This window comes from Ursus americanus, chromosome 28 (assembly GCF_024610735.1).
Source record: "Ursus americanus isolate L20-20 chromosome 28, mUrsAme1.1.p, whole genome shotgun sequence".
Lineage (NCBI taxonomy): Eukaryota > Metazoa > Chordata > Mammalia > Carnivora > Ursidae > Ursus > Ursus americanus.
This window is the reverse complement of record NC_142154.1, coordinates 31,343,149-31,361,036: the sequence shown is the minus strand read 5'-3', so window position 1 is coordinate 31,361,036 and position 17,888 is coordinate 31,343,149. Positions and strand designations below refer to the sequence as shown.

Here is a 17,888-nt window from a genome sequence, read left to right as displayed (position 1 = left end):
GAGGAGAGAGAATCCTTAAGCAGAGGGACTGCTGACCGTGGAACCTGACCCAGGGATCAATCCCAGGACCCCAAGACCATGACCCAAGCTGAAACCAAGAGGTGGCCGCCCAACTGAGCCCAGGTGCCCCAATAGTGAGAGGTTTTTTTTTAAAGTCTCCATTAAGAGTATTTTCTTTGGGACACCTGAGTGGCTCAGTCAGTTAAGCCTCAGACTCCTGATTTCAGCTCAGGTCATACCTCATGGGTAACAGAACCGAGCCCCACGTGGGGGCTCTGCACTCAGCAGGGAGTGTGCTTGAGATTCTCTCTCTCCCTCTGTCCCTTCCCCTGCTTACACTCGCACTTTCTCTCTCTCAAATAAATCTTTAAAAATAAAAACAGTATTTTCTTTGATTGAGTCTGCTAATTCTAAGCCCTTAATGAAAAACAGTGAAAGTAATGACCTCCAAAAATAAGTCAATTTAGTAAATAAGATTCCTATTACAATTTTCTGTAGGTTTACTCAAACCATGAAAAATTAATGTTAGAACCATTTTATATTTAAGACAGGAGGATTAAGTAATAAAGATAACATATTTTAATCACCCTAAAGATGCAGACTATTCCATAAAAAGTTGCTGAGAAATAAAAATAGATTTCAAATGATTTAAATATCTAAAATCTGCCATATTAAAAAATAAATTCCGGAGGCACCTGACTGGCTCAATTAGTGGAGCACGTGACTCTTGATCTCAGGGTTATGAATTCGAGCCCCACATTGAGTGTAGAGATTACTTAAAAATAAAAATCTTAAATTAATAAATAAATAAATGAATCCCAGTGGGGGGGAAAAAACCCTGAATATAAAAAATTAAATTCAAAAAGTATGAGTATTTTTATAATCTTGGGCTGAAAGAGGCCTTCTTACATAAGAAAAATAAATAAATAAAACCCAGGAAAATAAAGGAAAAGAATGGCAGAATTAACTGCACAAAAATTTTAAAAATACAGGCCCTAAAACACAACATGAACAAATCTTAAAAGTTAAGAGAAAATATATGCAATATATATCAAACTATGAATCTTTGCAATATCCACAGTGACTCCAAGAAAGAAGTAACAAAAAGACAAAACGAACAACATAAAAATAAAAGAATACATAATGAAATGATGAAAAAACATGAGAAGATACTCAACTTTAATTCTATCATTGAAAAAACGGACAATAAAATGGCATCGTCCTCCCAGAGTAGTAGATGAAAAGACTGATAATGTCCAATGTGAGTAAAGGTGTAGGGACATAGGCATTTCCATACACTACCAATGGAAGTACAATCTTTTTTTAAAAGCAATTTAGCAGTAGCTAACAAAATTCTAAAATGCGTATATTCTTAGATCCAGCAATTCATTTTAAGGATTTTATCCTAAAGAAATGTACACAAAGAATATTTGTTACATCATCATTTATAACAACAAAACAAATGTAATATATTTTTATGGGGAAATTTATGGTATATAGGCGTAATATATAATATTACAAAGTTATTAAAAATAATGAGGCCCAGACCTATTTCAAGACATATCAGGTAAAAAAAAAAATACAAGTTAGAAACAATAAAGATAACATAATTCTATTTTTAAGTTAAAAGCAACTCTGTATATGTACATCCACAGAAATGTACATAAGAAAAAGGTCTGGAAAGACATATAGAACAAAAGTTTCCCTGAATAAGGTAATAAAAACATACATAAGGAGGGAAACAGTAGGGAATACAGATAAAAGGTGATTCTTATTTATTACTCTACATAATTCTGTGTTTTTAAATTTCATTTATTAATTATTTTATTAAAACAGTTTTCCAGGACAAATATATAATAATCCAATGTATGTCTACCTTTGTATTTTGCTCCAAATCTTTACTATTCAGAAGTGCATGATTAATCCGAAAAACTATCCAGTCAAACAGGGCACTATATAAAGACTTAGCCATGGAGTTCCTCACTGTCACAGCCTGAAAAAAAAAGAAAAGGGTTGGAGACCAAATGAAAATGGCAACAATCTAAGATACTATGACAAAGTGTATTTTGCTCTCAACTAATAAAGAAAGCTTAATATCCTGGATTAGAAATTTAATTTTCTCTCAATTTAAATAGCCTTTAACTGAAGTTTTCCATATACCCATACCCATTAATCTAGTCTCAACTGTAATCTAGATTAAAAGGAGAGAAACAAAATGTAGGTCACTCAGTTCAAAACAGTTTGACTGAAAATTGGGGTATACATTTTACCTAGTAAAGAAGGTATAATAGGAGGTTTACAAACAAATCAAACTTGCCAGCAAAAGTGGGGAAGGCTATACCAGGCAGAAGAATAAATCTGTTGGCAAACAAGCATCAGTTATCTCTGAATCCTAGTTAGAGTCCTAAAAAATAATCATAATACCACCACAATTACATTCCTGGTTGTCTTCAACTTGTCATCCATCGTAACCTCAAGGATTTCTCCATTCCCAGATAAGAGTAATAATTCTTTCATTATGGAGTAATACAATTTATTTTTTCCCCTCACTTCAAGCTTTTCCCAGTTTATGGAAACTCTGTACTATCAGCTCAAAATTTCTGTAAATCTGAAATTGTTCTAAAAAATAAAATCTATCAGTTAAAAAAAAAATCAACATTTAGAAAGTACTACAACCTAGGGGTGCCTGGGTGGCTCAGTTGTTAAGCGTCTGCCTTCGGCTCAGGGCGTGATCCCGGTGTTATGGGATCGAGCCCCACATCAGGCTCCTTTGCTGGGAGCCTGCTTCTTCCTCTCCCACTCCCCCTGTTGTGTTCCCTCTCTCGCTGGCTGTCTCTCTCTGTTAAATAAATAAATAAAATCAAGAAAGAAAAGAAAAGAAAAGAAAAGAAAAGAAAAGAAAAGAAAAGAAAAGAAAAGAAAGAACCAAAACCTAAAAAAGGAGGGGCACATATTTTAGAGAATTGAGTCCTAGCACTTAAAGAATATAAGTCCTAATTACTTACATATTTATTATCTAGGGACTTATTTTGAAGCTTTATATACAGGTACATATTTGTAAATCTGTCCTACAGTTTAGATGAAATAGAGAATAATGATTAAAAGCTAGGCTGTCTTCCAATCCCAGTTCCTCTACTTATTCTAGGTATGTAACCTTGACCCAAGATACTTAAACTATTAAGCTACAGCTTATACATCTGCAAAACGTAGATACTACAATTTACCACATGAATGATGAATTTCTGAATTTCAGTGAACAAAAAAACGAAAGCTTCAAGTTCCTAGACCAAAAAATAACTATCTAAACCATTACCTGCACAGGAAAGAGAAGACGCTATCAAATTCTCTATCTTCAACACCAGAAACTTAAAAATAATTGGAAAGTGTTCACAAGCTCTGAGAGAAAAAGGATTGTGATCGTAGAATTCTGTACGTAGGCAAGTTATCAACAAAGTATCTTTAAAATTCAAAAAGAATCAATAATATAACATATAGTGAGAACAATCATTCTATTTTTCTCCAGAGGGAAGAATGAATACAATCTGATCTAGTTCAGCAAAAGTAAGATTTTAAAACTAAATACACAAACATAAGACCAAAAAAAAAAAAAAAAAACCCTACACACACAGAAAAAGAAAATATAGTAGCATAAAAAATACAAATGGGTTGAATTTTTTATTGAGAAGACAGATCTTCATATTAAATTAAAAACTATAATCCACGTACTTATGGTTTACATTGAGCACTATTTTTATAAAGTACCAGGAAGACAGAATCCAGATATAGCAAAATATACCAATACAATACTTTTTTACTCCGTAACTCCCAAAATTATACTTTTGAAAATTTATACTTCTCTGAAATGTGGTCCTATCACAGCTTAATCTCAATAAATCCAAATACCAATTAACATTTTCCCACCTAAACAAGATCTCATTGTTTCCTATCTCAATGAATGGTACCAATACTCTTACAGTTGTGTGAGCCAGAAAATTAGGATTTATTCTTAATATTTCCTTTTTTCTCCTTGCTTCCCAGTAAGCAAATCATTGCCAGATCCTGTTGATTTTACCATCTAAATTTCTTTCTTTTTAACTATACCCATTTCTTCCTATCAATATGTCACTATTTTAGACAAAGCAACCAAACTCTCTCTCTTCAGGAGTCCTACTACAGCCTCTAAACTCATCTTTCCACATTCACTCTTGCCCTCTGTTAGAACGCTAAGATGGTCACCAAGATTCCCATTCCCTTGTATACATGTTGTGTATAAGCCCCTCCTGTTAAGTGTGGACAGGACTGTAAATATGATGAATTTCACTCCAGTAACTACCTTATATTATGGCCCAAAATCAGCTGATTTTTTAAATTAATCAAAGGAAGATTATCCTGGGTAGAGCTGAGTTAATCAGAGAAATCTCTTAAAACAGACTGAGCCTTTCCATCACAGAGTCCCCTGCTGGCCTTTGAAGAAGCAAACTGCCATGTTGTATACAGGACCACAAGCAGATTCCACTGAGCATGGCCCCTGGCAGCCAACAAGAAATTAGGGCTCTTAATCCTATAACTGCAAGGAACTGAATCCTGTCAACAACCTGTGAACCAGGAAGAGGATGCTGAGTCTCAGAAGAGATCACAGCCTTTTCAAACATCTTGACTTCAGCCTGGTGAAACCCTGAGCAGAGGACCCAACAAACCTGTGCCCAGATTGCTGATCCATAGAAACTGTCGGAAAATATTAAGTCACTATATTTGTTTCACAATTATCAAAAAGCAATACACTCTCTTCTAATTGGTTCTTTACACTGACGCAAGAGTGATCCTTTAAAAAAAAAAATCTAAGACACCTTTTTCGCTTAAAACATTTTAAGACTCTTCCATTGCTCTTCAGGTAAAATATTAAAATCCTTAAGAACTGCTCCTTATTTTACCCCAAATGCCTAGTACAGTTCTGGACACAAAGAAGATTTTCAAATATTTACTACACAAATAAATAAATACACCAAACAGATGTAAACAAAAATAAATCAGGATCAGGGATGCCTGGGTGGTTCGGTCAGTTAAACGTCTGCCTTCAGCTCAGGTCACGATCCCAGGGTCACAGGATCGAGTCCACATCCAGCTCCTTGCTCCGCAGGGAGCCTGCTTCTCCCTCTCCCTCTGCCACTTCCCCTGCTTGTGTTCTCTCTAACAACTAAATAAAATCTTTTTAAAAATACTGTTTATAAAATAATAATAATATAAATCAGGATCTACAAAAAATCATCTCAGAAAGTTGAATTTAAACTTAAAAATGTAAACAAACATAAGGAATTTTTTTTTTTAAGAGAGTGGGAGAGGGGAGGGGCAAAGGGAAAAGGCTCCACGCTGCCCTGTGCAGAGCCTGACACAGGGCTTGATCTCACAACTCTGAGATAGTGACCTGAGCCAAAACCAAGAGTTGGACACTTAATCAACTAAGCCACCCAGACGCCCCAGGAAGTATTCTATATTGAAAAAAGTTATAAAGGAAAATATAAAAGTACTGAGAGTTTAAATAAAAGAAGGGCAAAACTTTTAAAAAGGTTTGGTTTTTCTGTTGTTTAGAAAGGAGCTCTCAAATTTGGAGATTATGACATAAGACACATGACATAATGAAGAAATGCAGACTTGATGGCAGTTAGGAAGAACCCAAAAAAATAGGATAAATGGATCACTGTCAGCCAAAAAAGCATTCTCTACAGTTCTATCACTATTTCCCTCCTCTGTGTCTTCTAATCTGAAATTCCTGTCCTATTTTTATAACTGTCATAGTTTGATTTCTCATCACTGTCATTAAATTACACTACAGAACAGTAGGCTTTTCAATAGTTTTCCCATTCATATACACCCGAGAAGTGTATTATAATTATAATAATGGCAATGACAGCAATAAATCTCATCTGGAAGCCTCAGTATACAGATGATACTTAAAGCAATGGGACTGTGTGAGATAATCTAGATAAGGAATATAGAGAAGAAAGGACAAAGACGGTGTAGTAGAGAACTACATTTTTAGAGGTCAGGTGGAAAAGAAAGAGCAAACAAAAAGAATTACAAATGAGTGGCCAAAAATGAAAAAGCTAACCAGAAGAGTATGACGTTCTGGAAGGTAAGAAACTGTCTGAAGAAAACTAATCAACTGATTCAAACACTACTCATTTGTAAATCCATCTACTACCTGTTCACCTCATATTAATAATATAAAACTTAAGAATGGTTAACAGATTAAGATCTCAGAAAGAAACATATGCCTATTGCTTAAAATCACATTTAACTTTATATTTTCAAGCTGATGGAAAGTTCACAGCTGATTTTCAAGGGCCCAGAAAATATTTCAATCAACACTCTTTGTTGTTATTTTCATTCTGTTAAAAGAAAGAACACAAACTCAAACTTCTAAAACTGTTCAGAGTAGTATGATCTCAAGAAAATCTATTCATACCTCTGCCAGCTTATATGGCAAAATAAGCTTTTCTCCCACTGTCACAGTCTTCCTTGTAACTAATGCTTCAAATAGCATCTCTTCTTTAACCTATACAACAGAAAAGTAAATTCAGTGTATAAGATTTATGACAAGAAGCTGAATTATTTATTGAAAAGCCAAATAAAGAAAAAAATGTTTAATGAGATTAGCAAATATACAATAGAAAAAACGAAGACAATACATTCAGCCATTTAAATACTGGCCAAGGTGAAAGCTAAACATTCTACTCACCCTACTTCCCACCACCCCCCAAAAAAAGAGAGGGTAAGTAAGACAGATGGGTCTTTCTAGATAAAGTTTTCTTTCCGATCATAATGGAGAAACGTGTTTCTTTGTGCAAAATATGGAAAATATAGAATAGTGCAAAAAATATTTTAAGATGATCAACCATAATCCCACAACTTGCAGACAAGAATTAAAAAGTGACAATACTTCTTGAATTCCAGGAACATTACAATGAGTACTTATTTATGCTTCAGATGTTTTATATTTATTTACACATTAATTTTAAAATAAAGTTGATGCTTCCTTTGTTCGCATTCTCTCTAGAGGTAAATACTATCATGAATTTGACATGTTATCTCAGTTCAGGTTTTTACACATAAGAAATATATATATATTAGATGTATTTGTAAACACTACATTATACTGCCAAGTGTATTTAACTCTTATCTGTATGGAATCATATTGTCCATACGTTTTTGAGATTTAACTACGTTGATAATTTAGATCAAGCTTATTCATTTTAACTACTATATACCTCCCCAGTATATAAATTACTACACTGTGTAATCCATTCTCCTATGTGTAGGCACTTACACTATTTAACATTTTGCACTATTAGGAAGTAAACTTAATATTTTTGCATATGAGTTTAAGAATTTCTCTGAATGGGGCGCCTGGGTGGCTCAGTCGTTAAGCGTCTGCCTTTGGCTCAGGGCATGATCCTGGCATTCTGGGATCGAGCCCCACATCAGGCTCTTCCGCTATGAGCCTGCTTCTTCCTCTCCCACTCCCCCTGCTTGTGTTCCCTCTCTCACTGGCTGTCTCTCTCTCTCTGTCAAATAAATAAATAAAATCTTAAAAAAAAAAAAAAAAAAGAATTTCTCTGAAGTACAAACCTAAAAGCGGAATTACTAGGTTATAGCATACACATTTTCATCTTTAAAGGATATTGCCAAACTACTCTACATAGTTCTCACCAATTTGCTCTCTCATCAGCCCCGAACATTCCTATTTCTTCAAACCTTGACTATACTTGCTATTATCAGACTACTAACTATTGCCACGCTGAGGGGCATAAAATGGTAAAACAAGGGCATATTATAAAAGCATCCAAATAAAGATATAACACTCAAAAATTTTAAGTAGATAATATGATATAAAGTATACCAAGCAAAAAAGATTCAATTATAAGGACAAACTGAGTTACAAAACAACAAAGTGAAGCATCACCCTGTCACCAGCAATTCATAACAGATCAATCATCTTTTAAAACATGATGATACCATAAAGGAAATCTACCTTCTTTTGGAGTACTCACTGCTCAATCTTCAAATTCAAAACAAATTGGAAAAAAATTGAGGAACATTACCTTTACAAACTACAGTAAAACTAAAAATAAATAGCCAAAGTTTAAATGTAAGACCTCTAGCTTTCACATCTATTTAAAATATTTTGAAAAACAAAAATTAAACAATACCAGATTACACAAATATGACAAAACTAATAAAACTAAGAAAAAACTTATGTGATAAAAACCACTGTTATATTGTGAGTTAAGTAATTATTACTAAAAGTGAATATTTAAATAAAATGATCAAGTTTTAGAATGATACAGTAAAACATAAAGTATAAAAATATATAGAAAACTATGTATTCTTATATAAACATCCATCTATTCTGAAAATATAAAAACAAGAATGAGAATGATAAATACCAAACTCACAGTAGTGTTTGTATCTGGGATAGCAGAGTACAAAGTGAGCTACAATTATATGCAATATTTTATTCCATGAGTGGGGTTGTTAATAGGTGTTTATTATATTGTTTTCTATATATTGTATATTGAGAACAATTCATAATTTAACAGAGAAAAATGAAGAAAATATGTTAAAACAGAAATCAATACATATTAATTAAAATGGTAGAACTGATAAATCTAAAGTTCAATTATTTGAAAAGAAGAAATGAAGGACAACTCACCAAATCAAAAAAATTAAGAAATACAAACAGAAAGCTAACACCATAGAGAAAAAGGTTTTAAACATTAACAGGATATTTACGAAGAATGCCAAATAATAAATTTTAAACATTTAATCAACACATGATTTCCTAGAAAAACACAAATCACCAAAATGAACTCAAGGCAGATTTGAAAATCCTAAAAACTTAGTTAATACAAAACAAACTGTAAAGACATCAAATACAGTTGATCATAAGATTATCTCTCAAATCGTTAAGGAACATATTATTCTTTGCTAATGATTCTTCTCTTAAATGCAGGAAAAATTTTGAAAAGATAAAAAACTACCCAACTCATTTTAAGGAGTTGGCTTAATGCTGGCACTAAAACCTAATAATGATCGTACACACATCTACATACAAAATACACTAATCTTGCTTATCTTTGATAAAATCCTGAAGAAAATATTACTGAATTCATGATATTTTAATCAACTACCTCTATAATTTCCCAAATGTCCTTAGTTGTACATATATGACTTTTAAAATTAAAAAAATAAACTTTATTAACACAAAATAACTAGGAATGAGTTCAATATCTAAGTCTACAATGTTTCTCATACTTAATTGGGAAACTGGTATGTGTTAAAACCCCATTCTTTATATTGTTTCAACAGATGTTAAAATATATTCAAAATACATAAATCTGTTAAAAACTGAACAGTTTTTGATAATGACAATGATTCTAATATGCCCCAAAATATGCAACAAAAATATGTTCCACAATTACCCACAACTAATCTACCAGACCTTGTTCATCTTTCAATAATTTCACAAGTATACATCTCAAATAGAATTCAGTAAACAGAATCCTCAAAATATTTGCTGCTGCCTGAGGTAACTACAAAACTATAAAAATAATTGAAAAAATAATTTCAGAAACATTTGTTCTTAAAAACTATATATTTATCATTGAGCTGAATCATTTTGAGCAGGAGAGGAATTAAATTAAATCTTAGCTAAAGAGTTTACATTTTAATTAAACCAGTTATTGCTCCTATCTTTGAATTGTATCTCAACAAAAGCCTTAAGGTTGCAATTATTATTACCAATTTTAAACAATTACAGGAAATCATTTATTTTTTTATTTTTTATTTAAATTCAATTAATTATCATATAAAGTATTATTAGTTTCAGAGGTAGACTTCAGTGATTCTTCAGTCCTATATAACACCCAGTGCTCATTACATCACACGCCCTCATTAATGTCCATCACCCAGTTACCCCATCCCCCCATCTCTGTCCCCTCCAGCAACCCTCAGTTTAGGAAATCATTTTAAAAAATAATTTCTAAGAACTAAATGCAAGCAGGATACTATTAGATAGATCCTGTCAGTACTTGTCTAGCTCCTCAACTTTGAAGATAACTTCTTCCTATTTATTACCAAACTTCCATTCCTAGAACTGGTCCAGAAGTTAAGGGGTGCCTGGCTGGCTCAGTCGGTTAAGCATCCGACTCTTGATTTCAGCTCAGGTCATGATCTCAGGGTTGTGGGATCAACCCCCATAATGGGCTCCTTGCTCAGCAGGGAATCTGCTTGGGATTCTCTCTCTCTCCCTCTGCCCCACTCCACACTCACGTGTTCTGTCTCTCTCCCTCAAATAAATAAAATGCTTTTAAAAAAAGAACGAAGTTAAGAAGCTTGGGTTCAAAAGTGAGATTTGGTATCAAATCACAATTGCAGTTAAGTCTAACTCTGACACTGGTAAGCCCGATTCTGAGAACAGGATTTCTCCTTTTTCACCAATACTTGGTTCCTTTTAGAATTACCTGAATTGCTCTTACCAGTCTCTAACTAAAGAAAGAATACTGCACTAGGACCAGAAGCTTTGGAACTTGCTGAATGCCTGAACTTATAAGTAAAACCACTAGCTACAATGCACTATTATTACCACAATACCAAGTCTTTCTGTTGACTAAAATATCACCTAAAATGCCTGACTGAAATACCATCTGTTCTCTGACCCTCATGACCTTCAAAATTACCACCTTCAGATACCACATTCCATCCACATCCTGGTAGAACTTCTTTCCAATGAGTGAGTCTAGTTTCAATTCAATGTATCCCCTTCTGCCCCGTCTACCAGACTAACTCATTTCATTCAAGTTAATAAGCAACACCCAAGCATGTGCAAAATAATAAGCACCATAAAGTTTGATAAATAAGAGGCATCCATTGCTCTCAAAGAGCACTGCCGCCTTATAATGGACACAAACTAGTAAACAATTAACTTTCTGCTACAAAATCAATATTAAATTTATGCTAAGTAGACACAAATGTTCTACCCTGATGGAGTCAGTTTAGACCGTTTAATAAGGTTAAACCCTATTAAAGAGGCAATGAACCAAGATTTGAAAGATGAGTAATATTTTAACAGAAAAAAAGACAGACTACTCATAACTGCAAAAAAATGGAAACAACCAAGACGTCTTTCAATAGGTGAATGAATAAACGAACTATGGTACATCCATACAATGTACATATTGTACAGCAATAAAGAGAAATGAGCTATCAAGGCACAAAAAGACATGAATGAATCTTAAATGCATATCAATAAGTGAAAAAGTCAGTCAGAGAAAAGGCTATATACTGGGGCGCCTGGGTGGCTCAGTCATTAAGAGTCTGCCTCCAGCTCAGGTCATGATCCCAGGGTCCTGGGATCGAGCCCCGCACCAAACCCCCGCAGCGGAACGGGAAGCCTGCCTCTTCCTCTCCCACTCCTCCTGCTTGTGTTCCCTCTCCCGCTGGCTGTCTCACTCTCTATGTCAAATAAATAAAATCTTAAAAAAAGAAAAAAAAAGATAGAGGGGCGCCTGGGTGGCACAGCGGTTAAGCGTCTGCCTTCGGCTCAGGGCGTGATCCCGGCGTTATGGGATCGAGTCCCACATCAGGCTCCTCTGCTAGGAGCCTGCTTCTTCCTCTCCCACTCCCCCTGCTTGTGCTCCCTCTCTCGCTGGCTGTCTCTATCTCTGTCGAATAAATAAATAAAATCTTTAAAAAAAAAAAAAAAGAAAAAAAAAGATAGAAAAAAGGCTGTATACTATATAATTACAATTATGCTACATTCTGAAAAAAGCAAATCTACAGAGGTAGTAAAAGATCAGTGGTTGCCAACGGTTTGAGGACAGGGATTGAATAGGTGAAGCACAGGGGTTTTTTAGGAGTGAAACTGTTCTATACAGTACTATAGTGGAGGAACATGACATTATGTGTTTGTCATAACCCATACAGCACAAAGAACAAATCTTTTAGAAAATTATTTCAGACATTGAAGGATTCTAGGGAGGAATTCAGACCATAACAAGAGAATCTAACTGCTTGACAAATATATGAAACAACCTCAATGAAGGGAGTGGGAGGAAAAGTTGCTAACCCAAGTAATTTTGGAAATTAATCGGGTCTGAAAAACTAAAGGCAAAAGGAACACTATACTCTCTCTATACCCTAGTTGATAAAGTCATTTCCCATAGCAGTGCACACATACATAAATACATGTACATTCCCATACATATACAGTTAATCCTTGAACAACACGGGTTTTAACTACACGGGTCCACTTACCTGAGGGGTTTTTTCAATACAGTACTGTAACTGTATTTTCTCTTCCTTATGCTTTTCTTAACATTATCTTTTCCTAGCTTAATTTATTGTAAGGATACAGTATATAATGTATCTAACATACAAAATATGTTTTAATCAATTGTTTATGTTATCGGTAAGGCTGCTGGTCAACAGTAGGCTATTACGTTTTGGGGGAGTCAAACATTATACACAGATTTTTGACTGCCCAGGGGGATTGGTAACCCTAGCCCCTGCATTGTTCAAGGATTGACTGAATACTAAAATTGAATAATTAAGTAAATGAATAGCAGAAGGTAGAAGACAGCTTCCTCACTGTTAAAATGGGAGTTTATAGATAAGGAGAGAAGGCTAGAATGATACACGTGATAATGTATTAGTTAGAAACATCAGCAGGACCTCATGTGTATCTTTATATAGCTATAGATGGATATATAAAAATATTTGTAACCATCAGAGCCTCTTCATCTCAGGAACAAACTGAGGGTTGCTGGAGTGGAGAGGGGGGTGGGAGGGATGCGGTGGCTGGGTAATGGACACTGGGAAAGTATGTGTTACAGTGAGCACTGTGTATTGTGTAAGACTGATGAATCACAGACCTGTTTCCCTGAAACAAATAATACATTATCCATTAATAATAATAAAAATCAATCAAATAAATACATAAATAAAACACTTGTAGTATGTGAATACACACAGGTTAGTAAACACATATATATTTCCTTGCTCTGTCAGAGGAGAAGGACTAGTAAAAATGATGCCCCTTTGTAGATGAAACTGGCAAGATGAGAAGCTGGGAAAACATGAGAAATCATCACTCTAGAAAGAAAGAATGAGGTAATACAGACCTTGATTATAGGAAGAAGCATGGTAGGAGATGAAGACCTCTGGCACTTATTTAGACATGAAGAAAAAAAGTTAGTACCCTTTTCTCTCCACTCATCCAGATACCCCATCTTCAGATAAATAATCTAATCAAATTCTTAGTATGAGAAGAAATCTCAAATTACTAATGGCTTCGAATATGACACAGTCTAGAGTAAAATACTCATTTTACCCAGCAAATTGAAGGATTATGGATATCCAGGCCAAAGGGAGGCAGGCAAGAAAACCCAAGCCTTCCAAAGGTTCTGGCAAAATCAACAGCAAAAATTCCATCTTTTGGAGAAACACTATTAATAAAAAGCATTAATCCATTTACACCTAACCAAATAATTACACAAAATTAAAAGTGAGAAGTTACCCAGTATTTGAGAAATGACAACTGAAATACAATCACTCACTTCTAATAATTCTGAGACAATAGGCAGAACTTCAGGATTACAGATATCTATGGAGTCATCCCGATATGTCTTCTTTTTATAACAGATATTACCCAAATGTAGTATTGCTGAGAGAAGAGAGAAAATCCTGTGAAAATAAAACCATAAATTATAGCTTGCTTATGAGCAATCTCCAAACTTACCTCATTGCAAAATTCTAATCAAGCAAATTAACCAGTACAAAATGATGTATTTAGTCTTCATAAAAATAAAAAATACAGTAATAATAACTATAATAACTAAAATTTATGTATACTATGTCAGGGACTGTGCAACGTGCTTTACATAACCTTACTTTCAGTACTGTGCCACTGGACATAGTTGTCTGAAGAGGATTTGCTATTGTCTGAATCTGTATAGTGTTTCAAAGTCCATACCTTTCTAAATGCTTTTCATCCTGTCTTGAATGCCCTTTCTCTACGTTGTCTATTTCCGAACTACTGAATCAGAATCTTTAAAGCCAAGGCCTTGGAATCTGTATTTTCTTAACCAAGTAGCCTAGGTGATTTTTTATGATATATATATTTAAGAAATGGTTTTCCTACATCATACTATGGTGCCCTTGATAAATGCTTTTAAAATAAACAGTATGAGGCCACTGGGGTGTATTACCGAATATCAGGCCCCATCTGTAAAACATCTACAACTGGACCCTCCATTCCATTCTTCCCTTCTGTCTTAGAGGAACAGATGATCTTCCTCCAATCAAACTAAACCTCTACTTGTGCTCTATATCCTGTGAACTTCAGTTTACTCAGGAACCTTATTATACCTATTTCCTATCTCTTACCTGAATCCACAAGAACTTCTATCAAAATAATATCAACTTCACTTTTCTCTTACTTTAAACAACCCATCCTAGATCCCACATTTCTTCTTAACTTCACAAACAAGCTTATTAAACTATTAACTTATACTCCTTTTCTTCACTTTGTCATTCCCTATTTCTATCATATCCTGACATCTGATCCCATTAAAATATCTGAGAGACGTTGCCAAGGACCACCACGTAACTAACGAAAATATATTATATCCTACCTTACCTGACCTCTCAAAGGCATTTAACACAGCTAAACACTCCATCTAAAAGCCCTTCCTGGAAACCCATACATACATATATATATATACACACATCTCTGTGTCTTGTCCAATTATTTCCTTATGATGAACCTGTTCTACTTATAAAATTTTAACTATGCATTTTCTGAAAATTAGAAAGTATTCTAAATAAAATAAAGACACTGCTTTAGGAACCAAACAGCCACACTTTCAAAGGGCCTGAATCAATGGATCTATCTATCAATGGATAGATCTAATTTTTCAAATAATTTAAAATTGTAAACGTTTGAATCATTAACATGATTCAAACAAAATACAAGTCAATTATAAAGGAATAACTCATAAAAGTACTCTGGGTAAATTAGAGAGGAAACTCAGTATCAAATGAATCATTATAAAGACTAATGGAAGCCAAAAGATATAAAAACACAAATTCATGGGCCATTAAAAACTATTTTTAGTAGGAGTTTTTATGGTTGTTAATTATATCATTTCAGAATCTGGGGTTCAACAATCAATACATTAATGTTTCCTCACACACAAACATGTGATACATAGTCTCCAACAATAAATGTTATATAAACAATCTAATATACTGTAATAACTCAATAAAAAAAATTTAAAAATATGAATTAAAAAATCCCTCTTCTCAAAAAGCTTAAAATCTTGTATTAGGAGATAAAAAAAAAAAAACCTACACTACAAGGCAGGGTATCTTAAAATACTAAAAGTAGAAACAATACGCTGTTAAGAAAAATTTCATCAAAAAGGTAGGACATGAAAAAAAAAGGTAGGACATGGGGCGCATGGCTGGCTCAGTAGGAAGTGTGTGCGACTCTTGATTTTGGCGTCATGAGTTCAAGACCCATGTTAGGTGTAGAAATTACTTAAATAAATACATAAGCTTAAAAAATTAAAAAGGGAGGACATGAACAGTACTCTAAAGCAAACAGGTTTCCATTCACATATCAAATTTTAGGATGCCTGCAAGGTTGTATTAAGAGGAATTCTGGGTTAGATCTGAGTGCAGTCGAAAGGAATGTTGTCATTTATTAGCACAATCATGGTCAAAGGAGAGGGGAATAGCAGTACATATGGTATGTTATTGAAAAAAAAACTGGAAGTATTTCAATGAGTAAAAAAGAGAGAAAGATGGGTCCTTCAAGGAATGGGGAGAATACTGGACATTCAGAATACAACATAATGTTTTAGAGGATACTATCAGTCTACTTAAAATGCAAAACTTGCGTTAAGGAATATCTGATGATAATATCTAAAAGATAATGAAAGGTCAAATTACAGGTCAGGCTACTAAATATATTACATATATTTTCCAGTGGTTTCCAATATGGGATACAGTGATATCAGAAAGTATAAAAGACACACAGACCCCTTGATGTATGAGAAGTACATATTTTATTTCCAACTTATGTTATCTAAAAAAATGAAATTATGTTTCACTATCATTTAATATATAGATTGACACTTTGATCCATGTATGTCAATAAGTCAGGTGTCATGTGAAGTAAAGGAAGTATGTCGAAGAGAGAATATAAGTAATATAGCATGGAGGAAACTATAGGGTTACTCTCATTTACTTAGTAACTTTCAGTGAATTGCAGTTTATGTAATCAATTAAATGGGCTTGCATATTTACATCTGGTTTTAATTTCTCTTTCTTTTTTTTTTTAAGATTTTATTTATTGGTCAGAGAGAGAGAGCCAGAAGCAGGGAGAAGCAGGCTCCCCAATGAGCAAGGAGCCCAATGTGGGACTCAACCCCAGGACCCTGGGATCATGACCTGAGCCGAGGGCAGCTGCTTAACCAACTGAGTCACCCAAGCATCCCTTAATTTATCTTTCAAAAAAAGATTTTGGCAAATAATCTGCTAACTCAAGATTCATAGTAATCACAAGCAAACAAGAAAACACCAGAGCTGTTATTCTTCTACTTTTAGTATGACATTAAAAGTTGACAATATAATCAGATCTGACATAACTAATTCCCTTTCCAAAAAAATAGTTCTGTTACTTTTTTTTTCTGGTGAGAGTCAAGGTTATTTGTGTCTTTAATTTTAAATAGTTTGTTTCATTTTAAACATAATTTACTACATCTTTATCTCAACCTTTTTACATTTCTATTTTGTTTATAATAAACAAAATACGTTTAGTACAATAGTACAGACATAAATTTATACAGGAAATACAGGGAAAATTATGCTTTGCTGATAGGTAATGCATGCCTTAATAAGATTAGAGACCAATGATACAGAAAATAAGAAGCTATAAAACTAGTGTTAAAAAGCAAGTTTCTAAATAAGGTCTATGGACAGGCTTCAGGAGCACCATGAACTCCTCCAACTGTAGGCAAATATTTATGGATACACAGTTTACAGGAAGAAGAGCTCCAACTTTCACGAGATTCTCAAAGAATTTATAATAAAAAAGCAATTCAAAGCATGTCTTCTAGAAAAATAAATTTTCAAAACAATGCTTAATAAGGAAGGAGGAGGCGCTAGATCAGGAATATCTGTTAGAAAATTCTCTCAAAGGACCAAGGAAAAGGACCTTGTGAAACACACATTGTGATTTGTTCTCTACCAAGGGTATAATAATAAAATAAATAAACTCACTGTCTTCGTGTCTTGGGAAGAAATCCTACCATTTCCATGGCCAGTTGTAAGCGTTCAAAATCATGCCTCAAATCTTCCCCCTCCACCGAGAAGCAATCCTGCTTATTTAAGAAATGGGGAAGAAATCAAGATTATCTATTGAAAAGTAAGGTAAGCCACTCAGAAATAAAGTAATTCTAGGTAAGTAAACCTGAGTATAAAAATTAGAGCTGGTGAAATATTTAGAGAATTCTTATTACAGGTATGCAAACTGAACACATACCTACCAAAATCCCAGTAAGTTACCTTTTTTTCTCCCTTTCACAATCACCAAGGCAAGGAGAGCTAACAATATTATAAAATGTTCTGATACCAAGTTTGATTTTGAGTGGTGCTGAAGAGTTCTGAAGATCCAAAGCATTTAAGAGAGCTCAATTCCACAAACAAATGTTTTTATTCAACAAATATTTAATAAATGCCTACCCTTATGCAAGGCACTGAACTAGGTCCTGAGACACAAAAATAAATTTTAGAAGAGGCAGTAATTTAGTTGAGAAATGGAGCAT

At 33.9% G+C, this 17,888-nt stretch overlaps 1 protein-coding gene across 9 annotated transcripts in view; it reads right to left on the bottom strand.

Moving 5' to 3' along the window:
* MYO9A (myosin IXA) overlaps nucleotides 1–17,888 on the bottom strand; it is a 282,647-nt gene that overhangs the window by 193,255 nt on the left and 71,504 nt on the right. For all 9 annotated transcript variants that reach the window (XM_045795282.2, XM_087856814.1, XM_045795281.2 and 6 more), the window contains 4 exons: nucleotides 17,344–17,441; nucleotides 13,614–13,740; nucleotides 6,464–6,553; nucleotides 1,877–1,993 (listed from right to left, as the gene is read on the bottom strand). In XM_045795282.2, the coding sequence (XP_045651238.2) occupies nucleotides 1,877–1,993; nucleotides 6,464–6,553; nucleotides 13,614–13,740; nucleotides 17,344–17,441 (432 nt within the window). The remainder of the gene's footprint in view (nucleotides 1–1,876; nucleotides 1,994–6,463; nucleotides 6,554–13,613; nucleotides 13,741–17,343; nucleotides 17,442–17,888) is intronic.